The sequence below is a fragment of the Sceloporus occidentalis genome, unplaced genomic scaffold (genome assembly GCF_023333645.1).
Source record: "Sceloporus occidentalis isolate IW3139 unplaced genomic scaffold, rSceOcc1.0.p SCAF_32, whole genome shotgun sequence".
Lineage (NCBI taxonomy): Eukaryota > Metazoa > Chordata > Lepidosauria > Squamata > Phrynosomatidae > Sceloporus > Sceloporus occidentalis.
In genome coordinates, this window is record NW_028317012.1 from 5,987,304 (window position 1) to 6,011,930 (window position 24,627).

General features: G+C 40.3%; 1 protein-coding gene across 1 annotated transcript in view; it reads left to right on the plus strand.

Moving 5' to 3' along the window:
• LOC149298593 (glucose-fructose oxidoreductase domain-containing protein 2-like) overlaps positions 1-9,569 on the plus strand; it is a 30,876-nt gene extending 21,307 nt beyond the window's left edge. The window contains exon 2 of the mRNA XM_089487329.1: positions 8,671-9,569. Coding sequence (XP_089343455.1) covers positions 8,671-9,569 — 899 coding nt within the window. The remainder of the gene's footprint in view (positions 1-8,670) is intronic.
• The last annotated feature ends 15,058 nt before the right edge of the window (positions 9,570-24,627 follow it).

Here is a 24,627-nt window from a genome sequence, read left to right on the forward strand (position 1 = left end):
CATGTTTTTTTACTTTTTTTTAGGTTTTTTTTTTTATTTTTCTTTACCCAGATGTAAAATTCCTACTGAATTTGAATTGCTCATGTTCCAAATGTGGCCCTTTTGCCCCCAAACAATCTGACAAACCCATGCATGTGGGGTATCAATGTACTCAGGAGATGTTGCTGGACACATATCTGGGTGTTGTGTGACAGCAACATATACCAGGAGCTGTAATTTCACACCTGAAGTACAAAGTATGTGAAAAAAACACCAAAAACAATTACTATCCCAAACTTTGACAAGGGTTGGTGGTAGGATTAGTGCATGGAAAGGGTTAAACTATCAGCATCTAAAATACCCTGGGGTGTCTAGTTTTCAAAAATATATGGTTTGGTGGGGTAAATTTAATTTGCTGGCTTCAAAGATGCCCCAAATACCACATAGAGACAGAATTACCAGATTCAGAGAAAAATGGTTTTGAATTAGCAAAACGCTACTTGTACTTATTGCCCCATAACGTGTAGAAGAAAGCAAAAAAACATAAAAACATTGGGTATTTCTAAACTCGGGACAAATAGTAGAATCTATTTAGCAGGTTTTTTCAGTAGTTTTTTATGATGAATAAAAGATTTTTCAAATAAAAGTGAGAAAATGTGTTTTTTTTCAATTTTTCGTCATATTTTATTATAGGAAATTACATCATATGAAAAAAATTTTGGTGTCTGAAGAAAGCCCTTCTTGTCCTGAAAAAAACAATATATAACTTGTATGGGTTTAGTAAATGGGTTAAGAGAAAATTACAGCTAAACACAAACACCGCAGAAACGATAAAACAGCCATTGTCACGAAGGGTACAAAAAGTAAAATCAGCCTTTGTCACGAAGGGGTTAAATGCCTTTTTTTTGCCATTTATTACCCCCTTTACATTTTTATTTATCCACATTGGTTTTCTCTTGTTCCTGACTCTTTTATTCCCATACGGTATGTACCTTTCACAGTGAGAATTTAAGATATCCTTAAAAATCTCCCATTGAGTGTCTGTACTCTTGTTTTTGAGGACATTTTCCCAATTTACAGTGTTAAGGGCTTCTCTTAGTTGATCAAACTTTGCCTTCCTAAAGTTCATAGTTCTTGTGGCTCCTCTAAGAGTTCCCTTATTGAAGGACAAGTTATAATGTATCATATTGTGACCACTATTCCCTAGATGCCCCCTGACCTGCACATTAGTTACATAGGGGGAAGAATTACCAGATTTGGAAAAAATGGTTTTGAAATAGCAAAACGCTGTACCTGTACTTATTGCCCCATAATGTGCAGAAAACAGGAAAAAAAACAAAAACATAAAAGCATTGGGTATTTCTAGATGAGTAAAATATTTTTCAACTAAAAAAAATTTTCACCATATTTTAGACCTTTTTTTTTTATTATTTTTTTTTTATCATAGTAAATAATGATACAATCAAAGCAATGTCATCTAAAGAAAGCCCTTCTTGTCCTGGAACAAAACAATATATAACTTGTGTGGGTTCAGTAAACAGGAAAGAAGAAAATTACAGCTAAACACGAGCAGCGCAAAAATGTTAAAATGGCCTTTGTCATGAAGGGTACAAAATATAAAATCAGTCATTGTCACAAAGGGGTCAAGGACTAGGCTGTTTTGTTGTTTTTTTTAATTATTATTTCTATTATTATTATTATTTTGGACCATTTGTGACCGAGGCTGTTTTTAACGTTTCTATGGTATCTGTGTTTAGCTGTAATTATTTTTTTTTTTTTTTCTAACTTAGTGTATTAACACAAATTAATTGGTTTTCAAGAATGGCTTTCTTTAGATACCATTATTTTGATCATATCATCTAATTTAACTTTCTTTGGTTTATAATCTGTTATCTACAGAAGCTAATTGAAAATTGATTCTGATATTTGTTCTGAGTTTAGCAATGACCTTTTTTATTAATTTTTTTTTCCTTTTACCGTTTTTTGGCAATAAGTTCAATTAACGTGCTATAAAGCCGGCCAAATTCGTATTCAGTTTACTCCCATCAAACTATTTCTTTTTCCAAACTAGACGCAACAAGCTATTTCAAATGCTGGTATTTTAATACTTCATGCGAATTTTAGAACTTGCTCATAATTATACATTTTTGGGGATTTGTTAATTTTTATTTTTTGTGTTCTTGGAATTGGATGGTTCCTCGTATGGGGTCATGGTGAGAACACTGGGGCCTTTTTTTTTAACGTTATGTTTTATGATCCAAAACCTGGAGAGTTCTCAGGTATGGGATCCTAGTTAACTTTAACTTATCATTAAATGCAATAATAAATTGAGCTTAATTTAAACTGCTTCTGGATGCTTTTTCAAACAACTATTTCTCAACACCAAGCTCATTTGAAACATCAAATGTGCCTGGTTCATGCAAAGTTTATACCATGCTGGCAATAAATGACCTTTTTCAAAATTGTTATGTCTCAATTGCCACGTTAGGCTTTTTTTCAACATTTTCCAAAGGCCTCAACTGCCTAACCAAATAAGCATTGGTACCAATTCTGACAGCGCCAGGTCCTGCTTTTAACAAATTAATCAATCCAGTATTTGTAATTCAAGTCATTACCAGCTCTGAGTATAATTTACTTATGGTTCTGGAAACTTACATTTACATTTAACTACTTCCAGAATCCCTGCCTAAGGCCTTACACACCGTGCCAACACACTTGAAACTGTTAAAATCTACATTCAAACTATAAAGCTTTTACCGTGCCTGTGAAACGGTCCAAAAAAAATTATCATGCAAAAGCTCAGTCCTTATATAAATCTTTAATTATTCCTTCCCCCAAACCAAGCCTTGCAACACCAGTGACCACCCCATTCGATTTATTAAACTGTGCAATCCATTTCAATTAGACCAAATGGGCTAACTGCATAAGCACACAGGTGGGGGGGGAGTGTTTGATGCATGGATTAAACATTTATTTGGGCCAGCGCCCTGCATCACCATTGCCTACTGAAGGGCACCATGCTGCAAGTGTGTCGGGAAAAGCTGATCACCACGTTCAAAGAGGTGCTCTACTGGATCTTCTGCAGAATATCGACCATGCGCAAAGAGGTACAGGGCATGCAGACCTCTAATTTTGAATAGTTTGAGGATAGCTGGAATTAATTACACTACTGGTTTTCTAATTTAGGACATTTTTACTTTTCCAAAAAAATAAAATTTGGTTTTTATAGCTTTTCAGCAGTTAAGGCGGCTTCGGGAATCCCCTGAGGTATTTCCAAAAGACCTTTAAACAGAACCTGGTGGTGGCAGTGAATAAAGTTTGGGGGTGTGGGGTGAACTGGTTTGGGGTTAATGTGTGTAATTGCTCTGGGCTCTGTGGGGAGGGCTGCAAATAAGCCTGCAGGGCGGGTTTTTACCATTAACCCTTTCAGCCCACGTTCCACCCTTACTGCCCAGCAAGGCAGCGGGTAGTGGTTATGGCTGCTGTTGTGTTTTATGGGCTTTCCTGGTATTGCTTCACTTTTGAGACTTTTTTGAGTAGGGGTGTTTGGAGGGTCATAAGGCTCTTCTGCGTCAAGAGATGGAACAGTGCATCATTGTGTTTGATGAAATACCTCAAAGGAAATGTTAGAGGTTAAGATGATGAGAATCCAACTTTGCTACATTTAGACTTTTACCTGGTGAGTTGGATGTCCCTGATTCTTATTGGTGTTATCCTTAAAGGTTTTATTGATGATTTGTGCCCACTAAGAGGTCTGTTTTTTCTGAATCATTTTGAATCGCCCACAAGGTAAATTTTCCCTTTTCTTGATGATGTATCAACTGGTTCAAAATATATAAAAGTTATAGGTTCCATTAATCATTTAAGATTTAACACTGACTTCTGTCTAAAGTGAATGTAGTAAAGCAGGGCTCGACAAATCCCAGGTCGCCATGAGGTGTTTGTCAGCCTGTTAAATCCCCCCAAAAATGCCCCCACGTCGCCACAATCATGGTGATCGCGGCGGTGCTGCTGCTGTCTGCCCAGACCAGCACAGCCACCCCGAGCCCGTCCGTGAACCTTTGATTGAGTGATTCTGTAGGCTGAAAATAATTGCGTTTTCAGCTGCCACAGACAGCTTCAGGGAAGGGGGTTGTGTGTTGATTGGGTCCAGGGGCGGCCCTACCATGGAGCAGAGTTGGGCAATTGCTCCAGGCGGCACTTTTTTTTTTTTTTAAAGCGGAAGCCCTCTAGCTCGGTCTCAGTGGCGGCTTGTAATGCTGAGCGACTGAAGATGATGTAATTTCCGGCGCTCAGCATTACAAGCCGGCACAGAGACCGAGCAGGGAGACTCGCCGCAGGACTGATGAAAGGTAAGTACAAGGGGGGGTAGATAATAGGGAGGGAGAGTAAGGGTAGATAATGGGGGGGGGCACTTTAAACTTCGCCCCAGACGGTAGAGCCCTGCGCGGGACTACTTTTTTAATCCCGCTCCCGCCCGCTCCCGCGGTTTTTAATCCCGCTCCCGCAATGTGGGTGTGCCGCTCCCGCCACATTTGTGGCCAATCCCGCCCGCTCCCGCCACATTTGTGGCCAATCATGCCCGCCTCCTTACCTGATTTCCCGCGCAGTCCCCCTCGAGTTGTTCCCTCACGGCGTCTCTTCTCTTGCTCCGCCCAGGAACAAGGCGGAGTCACAGGAAGTGACGTCACATCACGTGACTCCGTTTTGTTCCTGGGCGGAGCAAGCTAGGAGACACTGTAAGGGAGCAGCAAGAAGGCAGCCTTGCGGGACTGCGCGGGATTACCGGGACCCGCAGGTACAGTGCCTGACCGCCCGCTCCCGCCCGCAGCCCCAGCAAGACCGCCCGCGCCCGCAAGTTTTTTGGCGGGTCCCGCGGGACCCGCCTCCCAGTGCAGTCCTCTACCAGACGGCATTATGTCTTGGGCTGGCCCTGATTGGGTCAACAACATCCCCCTGCTGCCTGATCGCTCCACAAGTGCAGCGTTAACCCCTTTTTTTTGCTTTTTTCTGCACGTTACAGGTCAATAAGTACAGGTAGCGTTTTGCTATTTCAAAACCATTTTTTCCAAATCTTGTAATTCTTCCCCCCATGTGCCAATTCGGGTATCTTTGAAGCCAGACGATGCAATTTACCCCATCAAATCATATATTTTTGAAAACTAGACACCCCAGGGTATTTCAAACGCGTTTAGGAGGCGATCAATGATCACCTCCTTCATGCGCATTTTTCAATGTTGAACTTTGGCATTTGGTGATCCACTGCCCATGCCCTATTTGGTACATCTTTGAGCCATTTCAGTGTGCCCTATAAAACCATATATTTTTGAAAACTAGACACCCCAGGGTATTTCCAATGCTGGTATTTTAACTTATTTTTTCAAAGTTTGCAGTAGCATTTTTTATGTATTCCCACACACCTACTTTATGTATGAATTTACAGCTCCTGGTATATGTTGCTGTCGCACGACACCCCAATATGTGTTTAGCAACATCTCCTGAGTACGGTGATACCCCACATGTATGGGTTTGTCAGGCTTTTTTTTGGTAACTAAAAGGCCACATTTGGGACATGTGCATTTTTCTAATTGGAAATTAGATGTGTGGCCACCCCATGGGCATTTAATATGCCAGTATTTTAGCTCTTTCCATGCGAGAATTGTTTTAAGCTAATGTGCTAATTAGGGCTGCGATGTGCACAGACAACTTCCGTCTCTCCCCTCCACTTCCGCTGGGGCTTCTACGATGCAGCGCCAGCATCACATGATGTAGAAGCCCCAGCGGAAGTGAATGGAAATAATGAAGGCTGTCTGTGCACATCGTGCAGACCCCCAGATTCTGACAGAGAATCGAAATCTCCTGCAGAGGATCATCCTCTGTCAGCTGGTGGGGGTCTGCGCGATGTGCACAGACAGCCTCCGTTACTCCCCTTCACTTCCGCTGGGGCTTCTATGAAGCTGCAGTGAAAGTGCCTGTCAGCAACGGAGGTTCACAAAACACCAGGGAGTCGGTGTATGGGAGGAGGGAGAGAGGCAGAGTGGTGTATGGGAGGAGGGAGAGAGGCAGAGTGGTGTATGGGAGGGGGGAGAGAGGCAGAGTGGTTTATGGGAGGGGGGAGAGAGGCAGAGTGGTGTATGGGAGGAGGGAGAGAGGCAGAGTGGTGTATGGGAGGAGGGAGAGAGGCAGAGTGGTGTATGGGAGGAGGGAGAGAGGCAGAGTGGTGTATGGGAAGGGGGAGAGAGGCAGAGTGGTGTATGGGTGAGTTATAGTGGTTTATGGGGGGTATAATGAATTTCAGGGTAGCAGAGTGGTGTATGGGTGTGTAATGAATTTCAGGGAGGCAGAGTGGCATATCTGGGGGAGGTAGAGTGGTGTATGGGGGGTATAATGAATTTCAGAGTGGCATATCTTGGGGAGGCAGAGTGGTGAATCGGTGAGTATAATGAATTTCAGGGTGGCGGAGTGGCATATCAGGGTGCATAGTGGCATATTGGAAGTTATAAGGCATATCGGGGGGCACAGTGGCATATAGGAGTATAAGGCATATCGATATTAGGCATATCAGGGGGGCATAAGACATATCTGGGGGTAAAAGGTATATCAGGGGGCTCAGTTGCATATCAGTGGCATATAAGGAGTATAAGGCATATCGGGGGCACAGTGAAATCTCTGGCACATAGGAGGTATAAGGCATATCTGGGGGCAGAGTGGCAAGCTGGGGGTCAGATGTGCATAACTGGGGCAGTTTGGTAAATAAAAGAAAATATAAACAAGGCTTTTTTTTCTCATAGTCTTTATTAAATATGAAGAATAGTTAACATATGAATTAATATTTACTAATAACTTTATATTAAAACCTAGTTTGAGAAACACTGTTTGGGTTCTTGTAGCTTTTATTATTATGTTAATAAAATAAGAAGGTGACTAGAGAAATGCCATTGTGATAAAGATGAAAGTGTAAATTGTAAGTTTTTTTTATTACATTATTTTAAATAAAAAAAATTTGCATTTTTTAATCCGATTAATGGAAAAAATAATCGGCCAACTAATCGATTATTAAAATAATAACTTGCTCAAAAAATATTTTTTTATATATTGTCTTTTTTACATTTTTGGAACTTGAAGGTTCCCCTGATCGGTGGGAAATAATTTTTACATTTTACTGTTTTTTAAACAAATTTTTTTTATTATTATTATTTATTTTACATTTTACTAATTACACTGTGGTTAAAAAGCTGGGCTCCATTGACTTGCATGGTTGAATGCAGTACCTGTATTCAACCTGCAAGTGGAGCCAGAATTCTCTAGAGGGTCTGGAGCCCCTCTGGCAAACTTTTCCAGCTTTGTTGTTGTTTTACAGGGCGGCCGCCATCTTGCGATTGGCAACTCGCTCGCAGTGGAGGGTCCTGGGGTGAGTGTTTGGTGTTGCTGAATGCCTCCTGATCGAGGCATTTCAGCAACACCATTGAAGTTTAGGAGGTGATCATTGATCGCCTCCTAAACATTTTTAAAATGGGCGTCCGCCACCTTACAGTGTATGGTGGATGTTGACGCCCCAGGAGGCATTACAGCAACACCGTTTGGGTGTAGAACGCGAACGTAGATCGCTTTCTGCACCGGTTTAAAGTAATGACGGTCCTTCGGGTGACGTGCCCGGACCGTCAGTTGTAATTAAGGGGTTAAATAGGTAGCTTTTTTTTTTTTTTTTTAACCATAATGCATAACTTTGCATTTCTCTATATTGAACCTCATCTGCCGCTTGCACGGCCAGTTCCCAAGTGCAAAGAAGAAACATCTAGATTAGTCTGAATTACCCGGCCTAATTTTGTGTCATAAGCAAAAACTGTGACATGGCTCTCAATGCAACCTGGGAGATCATTTATAAATAAATTAAAAAGAAGAGGACCAAGGACAGATCCCTGAGGTAATCCACTTAATACCTGGGTACAGGCTGAGAAACATCCATTCACAACAACCCTCTGCATTCTATCTTTTAGCCAATTTCTGATCCACATTCAGACATTTGCCCCTAAGCCTATTTCTGTTCGTTTTGTAGAGTAGCCTTTTATGTGCAACCGTATCAAATGCCTTAGCAAAGTCCAGATAAATCATATCTACAGCCACACCCAGGTCCATATTTGTATTAACTTCTTCTTAGAATGCTAATAGGTTGGTTTGACAAGACCGGTCTTTCACAAATCCATGTTGACTTCTACTAATTGGATAATGGGTCAAGATTTGAACCAACCCTTCATGAAGTAGTCATCTTTTTATAGTATGTGTGTGTATATGTGTATATATATATATTTTTAGGATGCCATTCCCTTTATGAAGATATTATTAATGATTACTGTTATGAGTATATAAAAACAAAATTGAACACACAAATGTTACTAGGTCTTTACACTGACAGTTATGCATATTACTTATTTAATACCTTTGTATGTAGTAGGATTGAAATTTTGCTTGATGTGTGGTGTTTGATAAATAATACTACCCATACTGATGGTATAGAAGAATCTCTGCCTACTATAATTTTGTGGAGCATTGTTGTAAAACTGAAAATTATTAAAAAAAAAAAAAAAAAATTTATGGAAAGCAAAACAATAATATCACTAAGCTCCTTGAATGCTGAATTGTAGTATTTACATGTTGTAACTTTTTTTTTTTTTTTTTTCCCTGGACTGGCAGGAATTGGGAAGAATGTGCTCTGTGAAAAGGCTGCTACATGCCTGGATGCTTTTTTGATGGTGAAAGCTGCATGTTACTATCCAAAGCTCATGAGCCTAGTGGGTAATGCTCTGCGGTTCCTGCCAGCCTTTGTGCGCATGCGACAGCTAATCCTAGAGGAAGGCTACGTTGGGGAAGTCCAGATATGTGATGTACGTGTTTACTGGGGGAGCTTGCTGAGCAGCAAGTACAACTGGATCTGTGATGAACTAATGGGAGGAGGTGGACTGCACACAATTGGTACATATGTGGTAGATCTTCTCACTCATTTGACAGGCAAGAGGGCAGTCAAAGTTCATGGACTTCTTAAGACTTTTGTAAAGCAAAACAAGGCTATCACTGGAATCCGCCATGTAACCAGTGATGATTTCTGCTTTTTCCAAATGCAAATGACCGGAGGGGCTTGCAGCACAGTAACACTTAACTTCAATATGCCCGGTGCTTTTGTACATGAAGTATTGGTTGTGGGATCAGCTGGAAGGCTAATTGCACGTGGAACTGAACTTTATGGCCAGACAAACTCTTCTCCAGAAGAAGAGCTTTTACTTTCAGATACTCTGACCATGGATAATGTTGTTTTCAATGGATTTGAAAAGGTCCCTCAGCCTTATCTTAAAGGCATGGCACACATGGTTAAGGCACTGTCTCTCTCATTCCAGGATCAGGAGGATCAAAGAACTTGGGACCATAAGCCATTAGCAGCTGCTGCCACCTTTGAAGATGGCTTATACATGCAAAGTGTTGTAGATGCAATCCGGTTGTCAAACCGTTCTGGGGAATGGGAAACTGTTAAAGTGATGACTAAAGAACCTGGTTCCAACCAAAATATGTGTGAAGCTATTCAAGGGAACAGCTTTTAATTTCTATTAAAAAAATGTCTTCCTTATATCAATGCTTTATTTATTTTAACTTTTTTTTTAAAAGCCCTACTTGTCCAGAAATATATATACCGTATTTACTCTATTATAAAAGTAATTTTATGTACCCAGGAAAACAAATACTGAAATACTGTGTTCAGACATTTTACTGTAATGTTTAGGACAGACTGGCACTAAAATGGTTAAATCAAGTGTTAAAATGCCCCTAGTAAAATACTTTGGGATGCCATCTTTAAAAAAATATATACTTTTGTTTAGCAATTTTTATTTTTCTGGCCGCTATTTTGGCGTAACTCCCAGGATACCACATTAAAAAAAAATCTTATTTAGAAACAGTGATACAGGGTTAAGTATGAATCACGCGTAAGTGCCAAAATAAATGAAAATACAAGGCATATGAGGTGTTTCCAAACCTCTTTTGGTTTACACTTTTGGAAGTTTTTCTCCATTTGCACTGGTTATATATAGTTTTTATAGGTGGAACTGAAAATATTCTGTTTACTTCGTAATTTTCCCCACATTTTTAGATATTTTTCATACTGAATGATGGTTTGGGGGTGCACTAAATGAGTTAGTGGGCAATCAGAGTTGAATAGTTATAGCAAAGCACAAAAACACTCTGGTCCTTTAGTGCAAACATGGTGAAAAAAACCCAGTCCTGAAGGGGTCAAATAGTTTACATTTGACTTAATATTTACTAGTAAAACTTCTTTCTTATAGGGTAGTCTTATATTCATTTTTTTTTCTTTAATTTTTCTAAATTAATATTCAAATTTTGGGGGGGTCGTCTTATAATCGAACGAATATGGTGTATGAGATATATGAGGTATATGTAGATCAGCAGTTTCTGAAATACTCAGAAATACTCAGACCAGATGTCGGGCACCAACAACCATGCCACATTCAAAGTTACTTCTTCCCCATTCTGATGCCCGGGTTTGACCACGTCTACATGTCTAAATGCTTTGAGTTGCTGCCATGTGATTGGCTGATTAGCTGTTTGTGTTAACAAGCAATTGAACAGGTGTACCTAATAGAGTGGCCAGTGAGAAAGTGTGTATGTATGTATGTATATATATATACACAATGTGTATGTGTAAATTACTGTATTTGCTCCCATTTTAAGACACTTCCCCCCCCCCCCCCCGAGTAAATGATCTGGGGGGAAAACCTTGTCTTGTATACAAGACCACCAAATAAAGGTCTGACTATAAAACTAAGATCCAGATCCCCTGCACAGCTGCAGGGGACCTGGATCCTCCCCTCTGGCAGCCGGTGAACGTCTGTACACTGCCTGGAGATAGCCTCCTCTGCTACCCGACACATCCCCAGGGGCTTCTATGATGGAGCACAGGCGTGAAGTCCCTGGTAGCAGCGGAGGTTGTCTGCGCAAACGTCCAACAACTAGTTTTTAATAAATTACTCATACTAAGTGTTTGACTAAACATGGGAATACGGTATCAAATTAAAGCACTTCCTCTGGTTGAAAAAAAAACCCCAATATATAGCTTACATATATATTAATTTTCCTCTAATTTTCCATGAAAGTGGGGCTGGTTTATCGAATGGTGGCTTTACACAAAAAAGTGTTAAATACCTTTTTATTATAATCATTGACTGGTTGCCAAAAGTCTGGCAGGATCAAATTTGAAAGCATCAGTTTATCAGTTACAAATGCCTCAATATAATACTACTGCCTGAATCATCACTCTCATCTGGGAATATTCCTGCCGAAATGTATCTCTTATTGCATACCCACCAATAACCTCTGCTTCCAGCCAAAGATTTCTTGAAATTTTCTTTTCATTGCACGGCTTAGCCAAATAACTCCATTAATCCTTAGCCATGTAACTTTTTGTGTACGGTGTCAAAGGACGGCTCTACTAGGTGGAGGGAATGGTACAAGTAGCCAAGAAATAAAGAGTTAGAAACAAAACTGGAATGCAAAGAAAAGCAGTTAAAGAGCACAGATCCATATATAAAATTGCCTATTCTAGATCTGGTGGTTATATAAAAGAAAAAAACATTAATAGTTGCCCAGACAGCAATTGCACAGGGGATTCCTGGGGAACACCCGTTTTGAGCAAGCGCTTAAACGTTAGGGCTGAAACCTCACGTAAATTAGCTCCTAGCAAGCGGGACCCTTTTAAAATATCCATTGTACAATCATTATGCAAATAAAACATGCTTAAAGTATATATCAACAGGAGTACAACATAATAATAATAATTTGCAAATCAGTTCAATATTTGATTGTGTTTGCAGAGGATACAAGCACATAAATACAGATACATATCAGCTGGCAAGCATACCGAAAATCCAAGTGTAACTGACACAAAGGTCTTAAACTATTGCTGTAAAGTGTTTAGATTTGTATAAGGAATATCAGACACATCTTCACCTCCCTATTTTTTCCAGTTCTAATTATGGGATAAATGTGAAAATAACTGCTTTAAACAGAACAATAGGAATACATTTAAGTTCATGAATCTATTTTTATGAAGACTTTGGGGTGAGAAAATATTTTAACAGCTTCATCCATTTCTGAGAGTTTTTTCTCCAGCTCCGTTCGTCTGTTTTGAATGCTGAGTGTGTTTGCTCGGAGCGGTAACCCCAGTAACTCTTTTGTCAGCTGAGTCTGGGCTAAGGATAAAAGAGAAATATAAGTCAATACTTCATTACTTATTTCAAAAGCTTTATTCAGCTGTATGTAAGAGCAAAGAAACCCCCACTACACAATATTACACTCACAGGACCAAATCAAGGTGCCACTGTGCCCCATGATATGCTTTTTAACCCTATATGCCACTGTGCCCCATGATGTACCTTTTAACCCTATATGCCACTGTGCCCCATGATATGCCTTTGACCACCTATGTGCCACTCTACTTCCAGAAATGCCTTATACCCCTATATGCCACTCTGGCATTTAGGGGGTTAAAAAGCATATCATGGGGCACAGTGGCATATAGAGGGTTTAAGGCAGTTCTGGGGCAGAGTGGCAAGCCTGGGGGCAGATGTGCATAACTTGTGGGTAGGTTGGAAAATAAAAGGAAATAAAAACAAAATATTTTTTTCTGGAAAACAGGAAGTGATGTATCGCAATAAATGCGGAAAGCGGAAGTCGTCACAATAAGAAAGATGACCGCTTGAAACCGGAAGTGCTAATGATGTAACAGGAAACGATCGTCAGATGCACCTTGTATGATCGCCTCTATTTGTATTACCACCACTATTTGTATTAATTCCCCCAGCAAGCCCATTTATTATTGATTTATGTGATGGCCCCTATCACATACACGCACTAGACGTTCATTTTTAACTACATAATAAGTACGTCTCCTTGAAGTAAAGACTATGATTGAAATATGATTTGAACTGGCAGTTTGTTTAATATTAGACCCTGCTGCCGATATATCTCTCTCAATAAATATATATATATATATATATATATATACACATACACATACATGGTATAAGGTATACATAAATAATGGAAACATAGCATAGCAGATATGGATCTACAGAATAACACAAAAACCCAGCTTTGCAGGTATAGATCAATTGGAATTCACATAAAAACATGGCATTAAACGTAAAAAAAACCCTAAATTACAGGCATAGATCACAGGTTGCACACCCCAAAGCCAGCCCTGGTATCCACACTGCTTACATAGAACCTGACCAGCGCCCAGCACAATTCAACTTTGTTGCCAAACAGCCCAGCCTGTGCCATCTTTGTCCCATAAACACCCTGCTTGTGCCATCTTGGTCCTGAAGGCTCAAACACCCTGCTAGTGCCATCTTTGCCTTTCCACAATTATACATCTGATATACACACAAACACTTTTACAGTCACTCACTAATTTACTTTCATTCACACAATGCATCCATATATTAATTCATACTCAATTACACTCTTTACTTATTTCAATATTCTTACTACCCTCTTTCTCACTATCTACCCGCTCAATTATAGGCCGCACCCGATTGTAGGCCACACCCTTAAAGTTTGGTGCTATTTTAAAGAAAAAAATATTTTTAAAGAAAAAATACACATAAGTGGAATGGTAAAGCAGTATTTTATCTAATGAACATGAATACATGTATTGTATCATTTTTGGTATCTCTTATGCAGTTAATCAGCATATGTTATATATAAACAGAAATTTGGAAAACCAATAGCCAATAGCCCCCCTTAATTCATAATCCACCTTACTTATAGATGTGCCCCTCTGCCCCCTGATATGCCACTATGTCCTCCAGATATGCTTTATAACCTCTGACATGCCACTCTGTCCCCTGATATGCTTTATAACCCCTGATATGCCACACTGCCCCATAAATGCTTTATAACCCCTGATATACCACTCTGTCGTTGAGTGGGGTGTCATGTTGATCAGTATTGCTTCAGACCTGATGAAGAGAGGATAACTCTTGAAAGCTTGTCTTTTAAATATTATGTTAGTCCAATAAAAAAGGTATCACCACATACTCTGCAATACTCTGATTTTTTGACATAGTGTCTAGTGGACTAATACGGCTTAACCCATTTACGTTACTATGAAAGATAACGAATACCGAATACAGCCTCTTAAAGAAGCAAGTAACCAAACTGATTAAAAAAGCAACTCAGATCAACAGTGACATCTATATTAAAAGCTTCCATACAAGAGTAGCATCCCTCGCTACCACACAACAGAACAGAATCCTACACAACCTCCTACCTCCAGAAAGAAATGACTCGCATAATTTAATGAATAATAAAAACATCATCATCAAGTCAGCTGACAAAGGCGGATCAGTAGTCATCACGAACACCCAGGACTACACTGCAGAAGGAAACAGACGGTCTGATGAATTCTACTACAAAAAATTGAACCAGGACCCCACCAGGGAATATACAGAATATCTTATTAAACTAATCAGATCCTTCTCAAAACACATGCAACAAGAATTAGAAAATCTTGTGCCTTCCAATCCAAAAACAGGGACTTTCTACATGCTGCCCAAAATCCACAAGCCAGGCAACCCAGGACGACCCGTTATTACACAATATTATTACTGAACCAATATCTGGCCTTATGGAAAACAATCTTAAGCCCCTAGTTATCAACACTGAGAGCTTTATACAGGACACCACAGATTTTCTTAATAAACTGAGCCTAGTCACTAACCTACCTGCTAATACTATACTCGCTACTATGGATGTGGAGTCTTTATATAGTATCATCCCCCACAAAGATGGTATTGATGCCTGCGTTCAGTGGCGTCGCCCCCCTAGGATATTCCTTGCCCCCCCTGTTGGCCCCCCGCCGAATTTGGAGCCACCCAGGACTGTCCCGCAATGGGACTTTAACCCCTTGACTGCTAACGACGGCATGGTGCTGCTGTTAGTAGTCCCAGTCAGGTGCTAACGACGGCACCATGCAACTTTATTAACAACTGGCAATTGTCAGTTAAAGAGGTATGGGGGCATGCTGCTTAGATGCCTGTATCTCAGGCATCTAAACAGCTACAGATTTTCCAATTACCTCACCTTTCCAATGGTATATAGGTTGTAAAAAAAGAATAAAACAATTTTAAATTAAAAAAATAAAAATGTAAAAAAAATGAAATTATTTAAACATAAAGTAGTTTAATTTAAAAAAAAAAAAATAAAGTTTAAGTATTCTAGCTAAATGATCACTGTGGTAGCCAATGTTACCACAGTGATCATATAGCTATAAAAAGTCACATTCCCTTTTTAAAAATGGCCAATACTAATTTTTAATCCCTTTGATCATGGGGTTAAATTTAGTCAACGGTAGAGGGAGGCAATTTTTGAAATCCTGATGAACTGCAAATATTATTAAAATCAGCCAGTTAGCCTGTGCGGTACGTGAGTAACCATCTCATCCCTAGAGCGCCTTGCATTTTTACTGCAAAACTTATTTTTGCTGTAAAAGTGATTTTTTTTCTCCCTTTACCATCATTTCTTTGGGATTGTAAGGGGAAAGAATGGTGTGTGCTTCTGTGAGTGAATGTATGTAAAGTATGGTGTGTGCTTCTGCGACTGAATGGAGATATGAAAGGCGTGTGAATGATCAGTAATTAGGGTTGAAGCCTTGACTTGGCATTACTGCTCACGTAGGAAGTTAAATTATGGCACAAAAAGTACACATTTGCAAGAACTACACCCCTTGCCGCATCAAATGAGGGGCTGTATGTGTTTCTAGTACAAACCTGGTGTGCGCAAGACACAAATGAACATGTCGCTATGGTTAGAAAAAACATATTTTCTAGCCAAAGCGACATATTCCATCATTATTTGTGCACTCAACTTTTGTCCTAGAAATACATGTAGGCCCTCATTTGAAGCTCCAAGGGGCGTAGTTTCTCAAAATGGATGAATTGTCCAAATGAGGGAGAGCATGAGTTAATATGTGGATGAATTGTCTGAATGAGGGAGAGCATGAGTTAATGTATGGATGAATTGTCTGAATGAGGGAGAGCATGAGTTAATGTGTTTGTGTATCATAGATGTATTATTGTGGAAGGACAAAGATGGCACTAGCCGGATGTTTGAGCCTTGGGGACCGAGATGGCACAGGCCGGGTATATATGGGACCAAGATGGCAAATCTTATGTGTGTTATCTGGGTGCTGGCCAGGTTCTATGTGGGCAGTGTTGACGCCAGGGCTGGCTTTGGGGTGTGCAACATGTGATCTATCCCTGTAATTTAGGGGGTTTTAAATATACCTTTAATGCCATGTTTTTATGTGAATTCCAATTGATCTGCACCTACAAAGCTGGGTTTCTGTGTTATTCTGTAGATCCATATCTGCTATGCTATGTTTCCATACATTATTTATGTATACCTGCAAATACAGGGTTTGTATGTCTTGTTCAGTTGATTAATACCTGCAATGCTGTTTCCATGTATTTATTTGATCTATACCTGCAATGCTACGTTTCATATATTATTATTGTATACCTGCAAATACAGGATTTGTATGTCTGATTCTGTTTATTTGATATATACCTTCAATGCTGAGATCACAAGTGAATTTTAATTGATCTATACATGCAAAGCTGGGTTTGTGTGTTAATGTGTTGATCTATACCTGCTATCGGCAGCAGGGACTAATATTAATATAAATATCGGCAACTGGAGCTAATATTAATATATATGGGCAGCAGGGGCTAATATATATATATATCAGCAGCAGGATCTAATATTTATATATATATATCGGCAGCGGGGTCTAATATTAGGCCCTGAAATCATTTAGTGCAAAAGTTAAGGTATTGTGTTGTTTAATGGATTTCAAGGATTAGTCGTACTAAATTGTGGCTTCAGACTTCCCATGTTGAATGATCAAGTATTCTATTGTCCAATAACAAAAGTATCATTCCATAGCACATTACTTTTGGCAATATATATATATATATATATATATATATATGTATATGTTTTTTCAGTGGTATGATTTAATGGTGGAAATTATTAAGCCCACCCAGTTTGACTGTGGTATCTTGTGTGCCCCCCCTATATATTGTTTCTAGAGTCGCCACTGCCTGCGTTAAATTCTAAACATGCACCGAAATGAAAAATTGGAGACGTAAACCGAAACCGAAATTTTAGGATTAACTTGGCCGAAACCGAAAATGACCCCAAGCTTTAAAAAAAATAAAAGATAAAATAGCCACACTTTTAATAAAAGTAAGTAACACACCAAAATGAGACAAAAAAAAAATCACCACCATTAATATATATATATATATATATATGATTAACAGCAATCACACTCCTATCATGCCAAGGCATACCCGGATTCCAGCAAGTAGTGGCTGACTTGGCATGATTGGAGTGTGATTGCTGTTAATCATATATATATATTAGTAGTGTTACTGTTTTTTCTGTCCAATTTTGGTGTGTTACTTACTTCTAATAAAAGTGTGGTTAACACACCAAAATTGGACCAAAAAATTCACATATATAGACTTCTGCAGGGTCCCGGCTGTACGAGCAACTTCTCTAGCCCCGTCCCCAGGGGAAGAAGGAAGGGGCAGAGTCATGTGATGTGCATTCACATGACTCTGGTGAGTTCCTGCTTTTCCTGGCCGGTACAAGAGACGCTGCTCGCACACTGTGCGACCAACGCACAAGTAAGCAGCCGCTGCAGACGATTATTTACGGCCGTTTTTTTTTTTTTTGGCACTCTGCCGATAATGCCCTATTCGGCCGATAATATATCGGTGCATCCCTATTAAATTCCTCTCCTCCCACAGCGCTACAGACAAATATGACAGCCAAGCTCATAAAATGTATACTTACACACAACTATTTCAATTTCAACAAATGACCGGGGCAGCCATGGGCACCAAAATGTCACTGCAATATGCCAATCTTTTCATGGCCGACTTGGAACAGAGATTCCTAGCCACTCACCCATACAAACCACATAAATATTATCGTTATATAGATGATATTTTCATAACATGGACAGAGGGAGAAGAAAACCTTTCATAATTCCATGAATCTTTTCAAAACAATAAAACTCAAACTGAATTTCTCAAAACATAATGTGAGCTTCCCGGACACAGTATACAGAAAACCTACAAACAGGTACAGCTACCTTCACAATTCAAGCTTTCATCCCAATCACACAAAACAAGGCGTCATCTACAGCCAAGCTATGAGGACCGAGACAAACACCTAGGCGCGCTGGCAGAGTCATTTCAGAGGAAGGGCTACAAGGAGAAAACTATATCTAAAAAATTAAATCCGCTCTAAGAACACCACGGGAAAGGCTTCTAGAGTACAAAAAAAAAAAAGAATAACACAAACAGGATCCCTCTGGTGGTTACCTACAACCCAACCCTTGAGGAGATATGCAAAATTATTAAAGATCTACAGCCAGTACTCTCAGAGGACCCCATACTGAAAAAAATATTCCCTCAGCCCCCGATACTGGCATTTAAACAACCACCAAACCTGAGGAAAAGATTAGTGCGCAGCAAACTGGCCCAAGAACAGGAGCATACACAGAATGGCACTGGGGAACCTTCAAGTTGAATTTTTTTTTAAAAAAAATAAAAAAAAAAGGTAAAAAAAAAAATATATATATATAAAAAATATATTTTTGTGAGCAAGTCCTAAAATTAGCATATTAGCTTAAAACCATTCTCGCATGGAAAGAGTTAAAATACTGGCATATTAAATGTCCATGGGGTGTCTACTTTTAAAAAATGTATGATTTGATGGGGTAAATTGAATTGGCCGGGTTCAACAAGGTCCCAATTAACACGGGGGGAAGGATGGCCACACATCTAATTTCCAATTAGAAAAATGCACACGTACCAAATGTGGCCTTTTAGTTCACCCAAAAAATGACAAACCCATGCATCACCCATCACTGTACTCAGGAGATGCTGCTGAACACATATTGGGGTGTCGTGTGACATATACCAGGAGCTGTAAATTCATACATAAAGTAGGTGTGTGTGGGAAAAATACACACACAAAAATACTACTGCAAACTTTGAAAAAATGCTGGTGGTAAAATATGTGCATGCAAAGAGTTAAAATACCAGCATTTAAAATACCCTGTGGTGTCTAGTTTTCAAAAATATATGGTTTTGTTGGGCACACTGAAATGGCCCGGCTCAAAGATGTACCAAATAGGGGATGGGCAGTGGATCCCCAAATGCCAAAGTTCAACATTGAAAAATGTGCATGCCCCAAATGTGGCCCTTTTGCCCCCGAACAGCCAGGCAAAATCATTCATGTGGGGTATCACTGCGCTCAGGAGATGTTGCTGAACACATATTGGGGTGTTTTGTGATAGTGACATATACGAGAAATTTTTAATTCATACCTGAAGTAAAATGTGTGTGACAAAACAAATGCAAAAAAATGACTACCACAAAGTTTGACAAAGACTGGTGGTAGATATGGTGCATGGAAAGAGTTAAAATACTAGCATTTGAAATACCCTGGGGTGTCTAGTTTTCAAAAATATATAGCTTTATTGGGCACACTGAAATGGCCCGGCTCAAAGATGTACCAAATAGGGCATGGGCAGTGGATCCCCAAATGCCAAAGTTCAACATTGAAAAATGTGCATGCCCCAAATGTGGCCCTTTTGCCCCCGAACAGCCAGGCAAAATCATTCATGTGGTGTATCGCTGCGCTCAGGAGATGTTGCTGAACACATATTGGGGTGTTTTGTGATAGTGACATATACGAGAACTTTTTAATTCATACCTGAAGTAAAATGTGTGTGACAAAACAAATGCAAAAAAATTACTACCATAAAGTTTGACAAAGGCTGATGGTAGAATAAGTGCTTGGAAAGGGTTAAAATATTTTTTGGAATACCCTGGGCTGTCTAGTTTTCAAAAATATATGATTTGATGGGGTAAATTGCATGGGCCGGCTTCAAAGATACCCGAAATGGAACATGGGGGGAAGAATTACCAGATTTGGAAAAAATGGCTTTGAAATAGCAAAACGCTACCTGTACTTATTGCTCCATAACGTGCAGAAAAAAGCAAAAAAACATAAAAACATTGGGTATTTCTAAACTCAGGACAAATAGTAGAATCTATTTAGCAGGTTTTTTTATTACCTTTTATAGATGAGTAAAAGATTTTTCAACTAAAAGTTAGAAACATTTTTTTCAAAATTTTTCACCATATTTTATACTTTTTTTAATAGTAAATAATATGATACAATCAAAACAATGTCATCTAAAGAAAGCCCTTCTTGTCCTGAAAAAAACAATATCTAATGTGTGTGGGTTCAGTAGCGGGAAAGAAGAAAATTACAGCTAAACACGAGCCGCGCAGAAATGTTAAAACGGCCATTGTCACGAAGGGTACAAAAAGTAAAATCAGCCTTTGTCACGAAGGGGTTAAAGTACTCAAAGGGAATTTCAAAGACTCTCAGGAAAGGAAAACATTTGAGATGAAAATGATAACATATTTCAACACCATAAAAGAGGGACTTAATGTGGATTCTGGTTTCCTGACACACTGCCAGAACTTCATATGACATTCATCTTAATGTCCAACATGTGTCTTATTGCTGTTATTGTCTCTGATGTGTTAATTGGTTTCGCTAGGTTTATTTGTTCTGTCCTTTGGTTATCTTTCTACCTCTCTGCATTCTTCACCTCCAGGTACACCTGATAAATGGTTTCATTTTAACTATACTTTTCTCCATTCTTCACCTCCAGGCCAATTATTTATGACACCCCACAACTAAGATAATAGACCAAGGGATAAGGCAACGGTTCAGTGACAGGAGGCAGAAGGTTTTAGTTCATGGTGTATATTCAGAGGAAGGACTTGTTATTAATGGGATACCGCAGGGATCAGTATTGGAATTCGGATTTGAATATTTATTAGTGATATTACGGAATGTTTTAATAGAAAGGTATGTCTTTTTGCAGATAATACAAATATCTGCAACAGGGTAGACCTTCTGTAAGGACTTACCTGCCTCTCCGGTCCCGCGCCGTGGCCGGTCCCACGACGCTTCCTCCTCGGCCAGCTTCCCGGGCAGCGAGTACCACCGCTGCCCGGTTGGCGTCTTCACCGCGTGGCCGACCACGCAGCAAACAGGTAGCCCAGCGCCATGTGATAAAAACATAATATTACACGTTACAGATCTAACGTGTTCTTATAACCTCGGGTGACCTCCTTAATGCAGGACACACCTCCACCTGTCCCTATTTAAACCTGGACTTCCTCTTCTGGGTCACCCTTGGTTGGTGTATTTCTGCTATTTGCTTGCGCATTAGATTGTTACTGACTGCTCCGGTTTGACTTGGCTTGTTGACCACGTTCCTGTCTCCTGATTCCTGCTCGTCTGGTATTGATTCGGCTTGTTGACCTCGTCTCTGGATTCTGATTTGGCTTATCCTGATTACCTGTCTGACCTGGTTGGTTCTCTGACTTTCTGGTTCCAGTTTGGCCTGGCCCACTCTGCCATCTGGGGTCCTACCTCACCATACCATTACACCTTCCAGGTGAAACAAGTCAAATGTCAAATTACTTAAGTAAATTAGAAGAATAGTCGTGAGTGTGGTAAGCAGAAAATGCAATAAAAAGCAAGGTTGCATAGAGAGAGGAATTACCGTATTTGCTCGATTATAAGACAAGGTTTTTTTCAGAGCAAATGCTCTGAAAAATACCCCTCGTCTTATAATCAAGGTCGTCTTCTAATCAGACCTCGATTAGGTTGCCAGGCTGCTTACCACAGGGCTTGACAAATTTGTTCTGAATCTAGGCGTCAGGTAAAAAAGTTAGGAGCCAGGATTTTTTTTAAACTAACAGTTGGTTAGGAGTGATCTGATCATCATCAGCCCACTTACTAAACTCACAGCGTTTGACCTGGAAGCACCCTGGACTTTCAGGTCAGTGCTGTTGTTTTTTTTTTTATAAATTATTAATTTTTTTTTAACTCTTTCGATGCTGATGTTCCATTGGAGCACAGCATTGACTGATATTTAGTCCCCACAAGCTTGTGGGGACAAATGTTAACCCCTGCAATGCCAGGAATGTGTCATACACAATTGTGGCATTGAAGGGGTTAACGCTGCACTGTCGCTCTCATGGAGCGATCAGGCAGCAGGGGGGTGTTGGGACTGGTGTCCACACTCATGTGGAGACCGAAGAACCCTCTCCCCTGTCCCTGAAGCTGCCTCTGGCAGCTGGGACTCAACTGCTGGTCTATAGACCAGCCATTGCAGGGAGGGGAGTCTTTGATGACTGCTGTAGGCTTCCATGCCTACAGGAATCATCAAAGGGCTTGTGGGGGCTCGTTTTTGCTGTGGGCTTCTAGGCAGACCACCAGCAGCAGAGCCCCCTGCAAAACGGGAATTAACTCCTAAATGCCGCGATCGCGGCATTGAAGGGGTTAACGCTGCACTGTCGCTCTCATGGAGCGATCAGGCAGCAGGGGGGTGTTGGGTCAGGTCCCCACACTTGTGTGGGGGCCCAATCAACACTGAACCCCCTTCCCTGAAGCTGCCTGTGGCAGCTGAAAACACGATTGCTGGTTTTGCAGCAACCGCGTTTTCAGCCTACAGGATCACTGTGGGAGTGATCTCAGGCTCGGGGGCGGTCTCTGAGTGGCTGTGCCGTCTGCCCAGACTCCTGGGCAGACAGCAGCAGCGCCCCCGTGTGGTAGCTCAGCCTCTTACATCCGCATTTTTTTTATGGATGTAAGAGGCTGACAAAACCTAGGCGCCAGGACAAAATTCTCTGTCGCCATGGCGACCTGGCGCCTGGGATTTGTCGAGCCCTGGCTTACCAGTGCTTTGGTCGCGAGCAGCGTCTCTCCTTCTAGCAGCAGGAGAACAGGAAGCTAGTAGAGTGTCACATAACTCTGCCTCCCCTCCTTCCTCTGGGGGCGGGGCCAGAGAAGTTGCTCGCACAGCCGGGCCCCTGCAGAAGTCTTCGAGTGAGAGATCTGCAGTTCAGGTAAGGGGGAGGGGGAGGGTTTTTGAGCAAGTATGTGTGATTAATGGAATGAATGAGTATTTAAATGTTTGTGAATGAGTGTGTGTATAATAGCATGGATGTGTAAGGTGGGTGGTGGTGGTAGCATGGCATAGGGAGGCTGTACTCACACTCCTATCATCCCCAGGTTCCAGCATGTACTGGCTGCTTTGGCTTGATAGGAGTGTGATTGCTGTTAGCAGTTTTACACATATATATATATATATATATATATATATATATATATATATACCTCCAGAAATGCCTTTTAACCCCCTATATGCCACTCTGCCCCATGATATGCCTTTTAACCCCCTATATGCCACTCTGGCATATAGAGGGTTAAAAGGCACATCATGGGGCAGAGTGGCAAATAGGGGGTATAAGGCATTTCTGAGGACAGAGTGGCAACCCTGGGGGCAGATGTGCATAACTGGGGGGGGGCAGGTTGGGAAATAAAAGGAAATTAAAAAATATATATTTTTCAATCATAGCTTTTATTAGATATGAAAAATTGTTTACATGCATTAATATTTACTAGTAAAACTTCTTATATTCAGGCTTTTTGTTTTTTTCCTAAATCAATATTTAGATTTTGGGGGGTCGTCTTATAATCAGGGTCGTCTTATAATCGAGCAAATACGGTAATAGAGGGAAAAGGGAGGTGGTTCTGGCACTTTACATATCTCTGATCAAACCTCAGCTAGAGTATTGTGTACAGTTCTGGAGACCCCATCTTCAAAATGATTCTGACACATTAGAGGAGGGCTACAAAAATAATATGTGGTTTGCAAGATAGAAATTATAAGAAAGATCAAGGGATCTTGATATGCATAGATTGGAGAAAAGTTTGAAAGGAACAGCGACGTTAGGACAAGAGGTCATAGTCTAAAACTAGAGGTTGTCAGAGGCTAAGAGGTAATTAACACACAAATGGGATAGAGATAAAGTTATCCTCACTATTGTACGATACCAAGGACTGACAGGGGTTTGAATACCTTACATCAGGACAAATGGGCAGGCTACCGTATTTGCTTGATTACAAGACGACCCTAATTATAACATGACCCCCACAAATCTTAATATTGATTTAGGAAAAATAGAAAAAGCCGGAATATAAGACTAGCCTATAGCAAAAGGTTTTACTAGTAAATATTAATGTAAACTATTTTTACATATTTAATAAAAGCTATGATTGAGAAAATTAATTTTTTGTTTTTATTTCCTTTTATTTGCCAACCTGCACCCCAGTTATGCACATCTGCCCCCAGGCATGCCACTCTGCCCCCAGATACGCCCTATACCCCCCATATACCACTCTTCTCCCCCTCGACTTACCAATGCATCCTTAGACTTGCACCCCGTGCTTCAGACTCCCTGGTGTCTAGTGGGGGCAGCCGGTGGAGGGTATGCGCAATGCAGATCTATTTGAGGTCTGATTGTAACATGACCTTAAATATAAGACGAGAGGTATTTTTCAGACCAAACCTCGTCTTATAATCGAGTAAATAGGGTAGATTGGATGAATGGTTCTTAGCAGCTGTCA